Raw genomic sequence first — 11,595 nt, 5'->3', positions numbered from 1 at the left:
GCCGGGGACAGTGCTGTGGTATCCTACCAGTTTAAAATAATTTTAAAGTAAAATTATGTTTGTACTAGATATTTCTTATATCACCTCAAGTTAGGCACAGGTTTTAAATTACTCGAAGACGTGTTTGTAGAATATTCTGGTACTTGCCTAGGGAAAGGGAGACTTTTAGTATCGTTTAGGTGAGGACATGTATTTTTTCCTGGTGGGAACAGCCACCCCCCTGCTCCGGCTCCCCCAGCTCTGGAAATGTTGGTCCAGCTGGTTGCGATGGTTTGTCCGGCTGGGAGAGGAGAACAGAGTGTTTCCTGAGCACTTGTGTTTTTCCAGGCCATTTTCTGATCTCTTTCCAAAGACCTTTTCCCCAGTTCAGTTGACAACAGCTGCTGGAAAGCTCCTCCCTGAGGGAGGAGAGAAGACATAATTGATTTTCAAGAATAACTTCACAACATTAAAACAAAACAGGATTGGTGCTGCTGTCAACCGAGGAAGGGTCTAGAGGTGAGAGCCGTTGGCGTGACACGCTCAGGGTTTTGCAGGATCATGTTTACCTGTTGCTTGCCTTGGTGGAAATTCAGCGCTACCAGCAAGCCGTGGCAGTTGGGTCGCTTTCTGCCTCGCGTCTGGGAGCGGTGGCAACTGCCGAGCCATAAAGGAATCCACACGACCGCGGGGCAGGGGCAACAGGTCAGCATGCAGGAGAAACAAGTATTAGAAGATCTGGAAATGCCCCTTGCAAGGAGAGAAACTGAGACCCTCTTCCAAGAGCAGCCCGAGACTGGGAACGAGTATTTGGAAGATGCTTTGCTTCGGAGTTACTTGAAAACGCACCTTCCTCCCAAGGTCTGGTGTGCATGTTTGTGTTTCTGTGCGTACATGCTACAATTCTGGCCAGATCACTGTTTAAGATTCTGAATTGAACATTTCTCTGTGCCTTTGAGCACAGAACTTGAGGGAATTTATTGACATTCTTTAGAACTTGTTCTGTTTGAATCAGTGCAGGGGTGAAAAATACTGCCAGGACATAAACAGAAATAGAAAGGGCTTGGTGGACTCCGGTGACTGGTCTGGGTGTCGCAACGAGAGTATTGTTTGGGGATTGTCAGTGTGGGTGTTTGTTGTCTGGTCATGCAGAGTAAGAACTTTTAGAGAAGGGGAAAAAACTGAGGTCCTTCCATACGCTGCTGTGCAAGTCCTCTTCTCACCCCCTGGGGAAGGGAGGCTTTTAAGGCAATTCCTTTTTGAAGGAATGGAGCTGTTCTCAGCCAAGCACTCGAGAGGATGCAAAGGCCTGTTGGGGTTTGCTTATTCTCAGCACAGGTCGTTGGCTTGTCTGGGTTGTGTTTCAGACAGCAAAGGCTGTGTACAGATGCAGGGGTGCAGAGATGTGGGGTATGACCCTGAGCTGTGGGTCTCTGTTCTGTGAGATCCAGTCCTACAGGAACCCCTGGGAGGGGGCGGCTCATCTCACTGTCTGTCCTCTGCTGTCACCCCAAGGACCACAACCGTTCCCCACTTTTCAAGGACCAGGTCACATGGAGCAGAAGGTGACCTCTCTCTGTGATTTATTCCAGCAGCAGCAATGCAACAATCTATAATGCCACAGGGTGAGCAGAGGGGCAGAACCTGGCTTTCAGTGATGCTCTTCCTGACACTGCTTGGTCTCCGGGTCTGTAAGACCTTGCAGACTTGGGGCAGTAGGCGTGTGGTGGCAGCGTTGGGAGCTTGCTTTTGTCACAGCCGTCCTGATAGACAGGAATGAGGCCTCTCTAAGCACTGCTGCGGCCTTTTTGCCAGAAGAGAAGATGGGGGAAAGGAAGATGCCTTTGGGCAACCATGAAGATCTTGCTCCTAATCTGCACCTTTGGAAGAAGCATGATTCAGATTTACAGAATAAAAATAATAAATAATAATAATAAAAGGATCAGTGATGTCTTTCACCAAGGTTGAGAGCTGCTCTCCACTCCTTCACCAGAGACAAAGTGGCTGCAAAATCTTCAGCAACATCTCCCTTACGTTTCTGCGCTTGGTCCCAGCGGGGCAGTGTTGCCTCACCGCTGAAAGGGAGAGCCCAGTCTGCTTCCTGCAGCATCTGCTGGTCTGCGGCCCGAGAGCTGGCTCTCCATATGAACACCTTCCTCTCCAGGAGAGCAGCAACAGGTGACCCTTTGTGTGTCCCATTGAAGCAGACACCATGGCTGGAGGTTGATTCCTGTTGTACTATTCACCTGTGTTCAGTTGTGAATACAGAAATTTTCCTGGAATGGAGCAAAAGATTTCTTTCTTTCTTTGAAGCTGATTTCTGGAGAACACAGAAGAAAGCACCTGCTTTTTCCGGGTACCGTTGTGGAGAGGTATCTGTTGGTCTTTGATCCCCCTGAAAATACGTCCTTTAATATACAGGATCATCTGTACTCTTAATGTGCAATAATTTGCTCATTTCCAATATATTCATCCCTGGGACATCAAAGGATGGATTAGGGTGAATGGGACCACCCAGCAGATGCTGCTCGGTAGCAGCTTCAGCCCAAACACTGATGATTTACAGACCCTCTCTGTAGCCTGGTGTACGTTTTCTGGAGTGCCCAGCCTGCTGAGTATTACATTCAGCAGTCACAAATGTAGGAGCTCTGATTTTGTTCTTTAACCTTGGAAATAAACACATTCACTTGGGTAACACGGCGGTTTGTAAGGCCAAGTGTGGTCAGGGCATGAGCTAGGCAGTCTGGTTTGATTTTTTTTTTTTTAAGAAAACGTGGATGAGGTGAAGATGATTTATTTTTAGAAAATGAGGATGAGGACCGGTGTAGTTAAGTTCACTGTAGTGTGCTGACCAAGACACCTAGTCAGTAGACTCATATTTTTCTGCCCACAAAAAACTACCAGCTAAACAGTTCAAAGGTTCTTGTGCTTCAGGGAGAAGTGAAGTCCATGAACCTTGGATTCTTAGGTTATGCCTCTAAAACAACCTTCAAATTGTTGTCAAGATACAATAAGCATTGGAGGCATACACCATCCCAGCTGAGCTCCACTGACAGCAAACAGGAGTGCAGCGTGAGCTGTACCCATTGACAGGGCTCTCGTGCATGTTTTTGGCTTGTTTTGTGATTTTTAACGCTAGGTTTTTCACCATTCATCTGAAGGAAAACTAGCCGGTCTGAGGATGGAGGCTTCCAGAGTAGTAACTGGACAGTGTGTGTTGGATCCTCATTACACATGCTGAACGGCAGAGTGATGAAAGAATCAATCATATGGGATGTAGTTTAATGAAAAGTCAATATAGGGGGAAGCAGGGAAAGGAAGAAGCAGTGTTTGTATTTGATCAACAGCAAATTAATGTGTTTTATAATTGCACCATTTCGGTAGAGCAGCTACGACATTCACCTCCATGATTGTTAGATTGAGGAGGAAACGAGCATCTCTTGAGGGGTACAGAACAGCAAAAATTGTTCCTCTGATGAAAGCAAATTTAGATCAGGTGCTTTTTTGACCCTCCTTACAGTCTTAGATGTATTTATGCTAACGAGGGTCCAGCAGTGCTAGAAGCTGGGGCCACCTGGCCTAACTTTAATCATCTATGAGTCAGGTTATTTAAGTCTAGGCAACTTCACTAGGCTTTGGCCACAGACGGTGAAGAGCACTTGCCGAAGGCAATTCCTGTCACCTTAGAATAGGTATCTTAAGAGGGTTGGAGCGAATCGCTCCTTTGCAGGTGCTGGTTTCCCTCCACTGACTATGGACAGACTATTCCATCCGAGCCAGCCAAGCCTGGCTGAAGCGAGACCACGTGAATCCTTGTCCAGGGCCGTTCAGAAAGGTGGATGCAGGCTGGAAATTTGAATTGAGACACCCAGGGTGCCAGGTTGAATCTCAAATGATTGCACTGTCCCTCCTTTTCTCATCTGATAGGCAGGGTAGCTACTGAGCCCAGGGGAAGTTTTCCTGTACAGATGAAGGCTTTCCATTTTTGGCAGCTCTTCCCCTGACATTCTTATCCAGCAGTAAATCACAGAGTGGCTGAGGTTGGAAGGCCCTCTGGAGATCATCTCGTTCAACCCCCCTGCTCATGTGCATCTGTGCAATTCTCAGCCCTGACAGAAAAGCTCTTCTGTCTTTTGTGAAATAACGGGATGGTGCCAGAAGTAACTTGAAAAAATGATTTTGGGGAAAAAAAAAAAGAAGTGACAGCTGAGCACAGCTGTGCCAGCAGAGGCTAAGGGACAAGCTGTCCTGCTGCAGTACAGAATGCATGGAAGGGCCAAGTGGCAAGAGGCCACCAGCAGGGCAGGACAATATGGTCAGTCCTTTCCAGCTAGGACTGAGGCTCCTTTGCCTTCCAGGGGCGTGCTGAAGGGCTCTTTTTGCTGCTTCACAGGTACTGGAGGAGGTGAATCAGGACCTGGAGAGATTTGGAAACCGTCTGCTAACCAAGATCAAACCTCTAGGATGGGAATGCGAGCTGAGCCCCCCCGTGTTTCGGCAGTATGATGCCTGGGGGCAGCGGGTGGATCGCATCGTCACCTGCTCAGCCTGGAGGAAGATGAAGGAGATTGCAGCAGAAGAGGGGCTGATTGCTGAGGCCTATGAGAGGAGATACTCCAACTGGAGGTAACTGGGGGAGAGCGGGAGTGACTTGATGCCTTGCTGGTTATTCCTAGCAAGGTATATTCAGCACCTTGTAGGACCAAACTTCTTGTTGGATAATGGGTAACAGATGGAGCATGGACAAAAGCACACCTACTGCTGTACTGAACAGCAGTGTCTGTCCACTGCAATGTTCCACATCGACAATGACAAGCCGTAACTAATGGCCTACAGTTGATCATAATATTCTTTGGTGTCACCTTCCTTATTCCAGGGCCTGGCAGTTTCCCGCACTGCTCCAGCTTTACGTGCATTAGTTGTAACACAGCTGAAGGTCTGGGATTTTAATTGCAGTTTCATTGTATTCCAGCCTCTGGAGATAGACCCACATTTCTTACCTTTAAAAACTGCAGCAGCTGGCAAGCATTGCCTTCCATCCAGCCTTGCACTGGCAGTCCTTCTGGGACTGAGCAACTCTTCTGCTCCTCTTTTCTCTGCCCTCTCAGAAATGAGCGGTCTGATTCTCACCTGTTTTGGCTCTATTTTGTTTCTCTCTTCCTAGTCCAGATGTTTTACCCTCCTGCTGTTGAACTGCTGCATAAGCCGTCTGTTTTCACTCTCTTTCCTAGCCGTCTGCATCAGGCTGTCAAACTGTACTTGTTTTCAAGCTCCTCTGGAGGTTTCAGCTGTCCGCTGGCCATGACTGATGGGGCAGCCAAAGTCATTGAGGTATGAGCTCAGCTGGTCTCCGAGGGCGCAGCCCACGTCCTGGCAGCACTGATTAGAGAGCGGAGCACTGGCCAAGGATGGAGGAGACCTGATCTGCCATCTGGCTCTGGACGTGGCCCTTCCTTGCTCTGTGACTCAGCTCCGTCCCCCACTGCCTTTCTCCTTTAGTTACAAAGTCTTTGTGCCCAGGCTGGCTTTTACGTTTACTTAGAACACTGCGTACAGTGAGGCCTTTGCTGCACACGAAACCTGTGGCACTGCAGGTAGTTGGAAAGGTGTCTCACATGTTTTTACTATGAGATAGTTTGTTTTCCCTTTCCTTCTGTGGAGTGACAGTTAAATGTATTGGGCCAGATCCGTACCTGATGTAAATTAACCAAGCTAGCAAGACTTTCCCAATCTGAAGATTTGGCTTTGCATCTTAGCGACACCCTTTGCACTATGTCAGTGGCTATGTAGGATGCAGGGAAGAGCTAGCCATGGGCATTTTAATTCAACAAAAAGAAAAAAAAGCATAAGGCAGTTATCTGCAGCGTATATGAACGTATGCCGATACCCTGGCACATGTGCTGTTTCGAAAGCTCTCTGCCAGCTGTCTAGCGGCACAGAAATCCCAGGAGGGTAGGGATGCTCAGCACTCCGCTTTGCCACACAAGCCTGCACCTCCTCTCTGCACAGTGCTCCAGCAGCCGTGCAGGAGCTGGGCAGTTTCACAGACTCTCAGTGGTACGTTCAGATGTGCTGCAGTGCAGGACGCTCAGTGCCCCACTCACAGACCGTCCTGATTTCATCTACTGTGCTGTGATCACCTTAGGTTCTTTTCCCTGCCCCAAAACAGTCACTAGGTATTCCTGGATCTCTGAAAAATGCTTTTGACCATCTGACATCCCGTGACCCGAAGAAGTTCTGGACCTCTGGCCAGTGGATGACCGAGCGCAAGGGAGGCTCTGATGTTGGTACGTGTTCTGAGGTGGGAAGCAACTGCAGTGGCAGCTAGATCTGTTAGCGAGAACTGAGAAAATGAAAGGTGTGGGAGACTTAGAAAGCCAGGTAGCTGGTTTAGGAAACTTCAGCAGAAGTCATCCAAAAAGTCTGCATAGCTCGGCTTTTTAACTAACACAAGGCCCAACTTCTGTCCACTGATGCATGCAGTATGCACACAGGCAGGTGCAGAGCTGTGTTCCTTGCACAGATAACACTCTGATGTCTAGCTCTATAACCTAAACCTTGAGTAAGACAGTCAGACCCATCCCAGCTGGGACTGAGAAAGCGTTTGTGGCCTTCAACTTTTATTCCTTGGCTAATGACAGTAATAGCATGATGGGCTAGGAAACCTCAGAACTCCGCTGCAGACAGAAATGTGGAAGGGGGGTCACCTCCATTTGATGAAGCTGCAGTTGGTTTCCTTGTGGAAGAAATGAAAGGGTCAGTGGTGGAGTGAAAGGTGTGCATCACTGCAGGACTGCTGATTCCATAGCACCCTTTGTTGTTCTTGGCCATGTTAGCTCCTACAGAAATGGACACATTGGATTATACACCGTGGTGCATTCTGCTTACAAAGCACTGTCACTACCAGCTGTTAGCCTGGAGCAATTGCTGGAAAGGCTCGAAGTTAAAACAAGAGCGTGTTTCCTTTCTAGTACTTAACTCTGGCTGCATTGCTTATCCAGGGTTAATGAAAGAGATTAGCAGCTAATCCATACTCCATCTTGATAGCAAGAAATGACTTAAAAGAGCTGCTGCCTAAACCAAAAATCAGTGTTGATTGATACAGAAGTTCCTATAAAGCCAAGATGATCCTCTCCTTTCTTGCAGCTAATGGCACCGAGACAGTGGCCAGAAAGCAGACAGATGGTACATATCGTCTCTATGGTTTTAAATGGTTTACCTCAGCTGCTGATTCTGATGTGACATTAACCCTGGCCAGGGTAGCAGATGCTGCAGGACAAGTAAAACAGGTCTGTTTGTTTGATGGTGGAACCCGGTGAAAGAGCAGGACCATTCTTTTTCTTCCTTATTTCACTGTAATTAAATCCTCTTTGCATGCCTTTTTAATGGCTCCAGGGTTCCAGTGGCCTATCCCTGTTCTTCCTGAAGGTTCGAGATGAGGAGGGAAAGCTGAACAGCATCCAGGTGCAAAGGCTGAAAGACAAGTTGGGCACGCGGCAGATGGCAACAGCAGAGCTATGGCTAGATGGAGCTAAAGCGGAGCTAGTATGTAAGGTTTCACCTTCCTCTTGGCACTGGGCTGGCTTGGCACAGCAGCCCACTCATGGGAGCTTTGGCAGTGATACCAACTGAAGAACCTCTCTTCCACCTCTGTGGCTGGCTGTTCACAGAACCCTTCACCAGCGGGGCTGTGTATGGGATAGAGCTGAGAAGAGCTCAGGGAAAGATGGGAGGGGGAAAAAAAAAAAAAAGCCATTTTAGGCTGGTCATTTCGCTAATCCAATTGCTTTGACGCAGCCGAGGGACAGTTCTGCATAGCATGCAGGTAGGAACAAGCAGCAGGGACCAGAACTGATCGTGCTGACATTGTCTCCAAAGCCACCTCTCTGGTCATGCCACAGGCTTGGCTCAAATGAGACAGTCATATTTTAAAGCAAGCAGATCTTTGTGATGCCTGAGGACAGAGATGGAGTGAACAGCCTATATCTATCTGCCTGTTGACACCCCTTTCATGTAAATACGTGTCAGCTTCCAAGGCTGTGTGGAAGGCTTACATCAGCCTTTGTTCCTTGATGCTTTCAGATCTCTGCAGAGGGTCGTGGTGTGGCCGCCATCTCCAACATGCTGAACATAACTCGGATCCACAATGTCATTGCTGCAGTGGCTTCCATGAGAAGGTGAAGGCAGCATGGATTCCCCCAGAAATGAAGGAGAAACTTATCAAGACAAGGGGATTTTGCAATGCTCAGCATTGCAGCCGGTTGACATCTAATGCCTTTGCAGGCACAGGTCTGGAAGCCAGCAGTGCTGGAGAACGTTGGCCTGTGGGTGGGTGATGTAGGCTGGTGTGCTACGTCTGAGCAGGGTTCTTCCAATGGGGGTGGCTGGAAGGGAAAGCTCAGAAGTGGCAGGTTGCTGGTCTAACACCTTTCCCTGGCTGTATTGTCTCTAGGATGATCAGTCTGAGCAGGGAGTATGCCCGTAGGAGGGTTGCCTTTGGAAAGCTCCTCAAGGACCATCCCCTACATATGCAGACCATAGCTCGGATGGAGGTAAGGCTTTTGGGAGCCGAGCTGAACCTGTTGGTGAACTGGGGTTGTTCAGTCTGGAGACGGCAAGGCTGAGAGGAGCCCTTATCACTCTCTACAACTACCTGAAAGGGGGGTGTGGCGAGATGGGTGTTGGTCTCTTCTCCCAAGTAACCAGTGATAGGATGAGAGGAAATGGCCTTGAGTTGCGCCGAGGAGGTTTAGACTGGATATTAGGAAAAATTTCTTCACCGAGAGAGTGGTCAAGCATTGGCACAGGCTGCCCAGGGAGGTGGTGGAGTCACCATCACTGGAGGGGTTCAAAAAACATGTAGACATGGCATTTCAGGACATGGTTTAGTGGGCATGGTGGTGTTGGGTTGATGGTTGGACTTGATCCTAAAGGTCTTTTCCAACCTTAATGATTCTGTGATTCTGTGAGGAAAGAGGGCAGAGATCCTCAGCTGCTAATGAGCATGAGCACAACCAGCCTGCCTCTGTGCGCAATGGTAGGATGTAGCAGGCCGTTCCTGCTACAGCGAGATGTATGCAGCAGGAGAACTGCCACGTTCTAGTGGGATTTGAGCTGATGATAGACCTAGCTTTTCCCCAGGGCTTCAGGTTATTCTAAACAACAATTACCTGGAAGCTATTCTGAGACGAGTGCCAAAGTTCATGCGTGCATCTACTATGATACGTCATGACCTCTGAAGTTGGTCATTAGCGTTAGAGTCCAAACATGACACCACAGTCTCCTAAACTGCAGTTAACAGACCCTTGTCCAAGACTGGTGCAGACTCACCCAGTTTCCCTGGTAGCTCCTGCACCAGGAGATGGGCTGTTCCCAGCAGGCTTGAAAATTCCTGAGTAGTCACCATGCACTTTAGCTTCTGAGAAGTTTGTCTTCACTGTGTACCTGCACGGTGCTCATCACCACAAGACACCGAGCTCAGGTACAGCCTCTAGATGTGAATGTCATCTCAGGCAATAACAGGCAATGGAAGAGAGAGCAGCATGAATTGGCACTCTGGCTCTGGGAAGAATTTCATGTGTTGGCCTTCGCTTGCTGCAGAATGTCTCACAGCTTTTGCCACAATGCTGAGCTGTAGCAGCTCACTAAATCCACAGGACACAGGTGGCTTCCCACCCCTACTAAAACTTCAAAAAGAAGGCACACAGTTCTCCTCTCACCCATCCCGGCACTACATCTTTTCTTAAGTGGTGTAACACCAATGCTCGCCTTTGGGCTGCAGTAGGTTCATGCAAATTTTTAAAACACTCTTTAAAAATCCTCTTGCAAGGTGGGGGAGAGGGAAAGTGGTCAACATCTGTCAAACATAACTTAAAGCTCCAGCATCTCTTAGCCTGTGGCCAGAACTCCACCTCTGAAAGAAAGGCCAGATCCTATGTAGTCCAACAGCACATCATTATGCACAGGGCCTAAAGAGCTCCATATCCCAGTCCTTCCCAAATCACAACTTGTCACGGAGGTAAGTTGCTCAGCAAGAAATCCTTGCAGATCCTGGTGCTAGGCTGACCATCTGATGTGCAGTCTTATGTCCCTTACCCTTGGAAAGGATGGGGATTTGTGACCTGGATGCCTCACAGGAGCTTTGATAAGGCTCCGAGTAGGCCTGATGAAATGGCGTTGCCCCTTTCCTTGTACTAGATTGCCATGTCCAAGAGCAACAGCTCCAGACTACCTTTAGTATTTCATGCTTTGTGCCTTGGCTGGTCAGGGGTCTTTGTCTCTGAAGCTGTGGGTCTCTACGGGCAGGGGTGGCATTTTGCCCAGGTCCAAGTATTGCGCATCCCTTTGAGATAGTCTCGTGGCACCTCAGCAGACGAGGCTGGAATCAGCCTCAGTCAAAGATCCTTGCCAGTGAAGCTCCCCACTTCTCTGCTTGCAGGTGCAGACGCGAGGGGCATTCCTTCTGCTTATGGAGATCGTTCGTCTGCTTGGACTTGTAGAAACCAACATGGCGAGTGAGCAAGACCAGTTTCTCTTGAGACTGCTGATACCAGTCGCCAAACTGTACACCGGGAAGCAGGTATGGAACAACCAGTTTGATTAGCCCAGAGTGGGGCTGTGTGGCCCATTAGCAACCACAGAGCTGGAAAGAGGAGTGATTAACACAACCAGTGTCGAGGGTAGCGATAGCAGGGGATACCAGCAGTGACCTCTAGCTGCAGGGCCTGCAGCAATTACCGCTCTGCACCGAGGTTGGACTTTGTGGGTGGGAGACTTGTCACTTTGCTCTCCAGGCCACAGATCAGCCGTCTGATCAGAACAGACGGAGCCAGCACTGTCTGTGAAGTACTCCACGTGCCACAGAGAAACGTGCTGAGGCTGCCCCAAGACCAAGGTGGGGCACTGATCCACGGGGAGTATCTTTCCCCTAGTTATGAATAAATAGAAGCGAAGATGTTAATAGCTTAGCATTAGCCTTAGCTTCAGGGGTCTGTCCCTGTTCTAATTGCCCTCAGCTTAAATACACAGCAGCTTACACACCGTAGGCTAGTAGAAGGTAGAGAGTCTCCTGGACTAGAGACACATACTCCCATGCACCAGGCAACCCACAGGTTTATCCTTACCTAGAGAGGACTGTATTGAGACAGGCTCTCCCTGGATCGTCTCCCAAGGTCTGACTGCTCCTGCAGGTCCTCTCTCAGTGTTACTCAGTCTTTGTTCCCCAGGCTGCTCCTCCTGCATATAATGAGCAACCTACCTCAGCAACCAGCGGGATCTGGTCAGTCCCATCCCAGCAGGAACTGCTGTGTGATGTTAGTTTCTGGCTGCTCTTACCCCTTGTGCAACGTGCATCACGTCAGCTTTCTGCATTTTTGCAGGCTTCTGCTGTTGTTGTTGAGGCGATGGAGAGTTTTGGAGGACAAGGGTACATGGAGGATACAGGCTTGCCAGTCATAGTCCGCGATACTCTGGTAAGAAAGCATCAGCAGAAGCAGAAGCAGCTCCTGTGTGTCACCTAGTCCCCTGCACTGTACTCTCTGGCTGCCTGCTGAAGACATGCTCAAGGGAAAACAGAGTCCTCCCCAGACTCACTGCAGGCGTGCCAGCTCTTTCCTC

General features: G+C 49.0%; 1 protein-coding gene across 1 annotated transcript in view; it reads left to right on the top strand.

The window, feature by feature from the left end:
• The first annotated feature begins 690 nt into the window (after window positions 1-690).
• LOC104621626 (isobutyryl-CoA dehydrogenase, mitochondrial-like) overlaps window positions 691-11,595 on the top strand; it is a 16,949-nt gene continuing 6,044 nt past the window's right edge. The window contains exons 1-10 of the mRNA XM_010288157.1: window positions 691-840; window positions 4,373-4,605; window positions 5,211-5,310; window positions 6,149-6,266; window positions 7,126-7,268; window positions 7,375-7,524; window positions 8,062-8,156; window positions 8,432-8,531; window positions 10,418-10,558; window positions 11,358-11,450. Coding sequence (XP_010286459.1) covers window positions 691-840; window positions 4,373-4,605; window positions 5,211-5,310; window positions 6,149-6,266; window positions 7,126-7,268; window positions 7,375-7,524; window positions 8,062-8,156; window positions 8,432-8,531; window positions 10,418-10,558; window positions 11,358-11,450 — 1,323 coding nt within the window. The remainder of the gene's footprint in view (window positions 841-4,372; window positions 4,606-5,210; window positions 5,311-6,148; window positions 6,267-7,125; window positions 7,269-7,374; window positions 7,525-8,061; window positions 8,157-8,431; window positions 8,532-10,417; window positions 10,559-11,357; window positions 11,451-11,595) is intronic.

The sequence above is a fragment of the Phaethon lepturus genome, unplaced genomic scaffold (assembly GCF_000687285.1).
Source record: "Phaethon lepturus isolate BGI_N335 unplaced genomic scaffold, ASM68728v1 scaffold16415, whole genome shotgun sequence".
Lineage (NCBI taxonomy): Eukaryota > Metazoa > Chordata > Aves > Phaethontiformes > Phaethontidae > Phaethon > Phaethon lepturus.
This window is presented reverse-complemented; position numbering and strand designations above follow the sequence as displayed.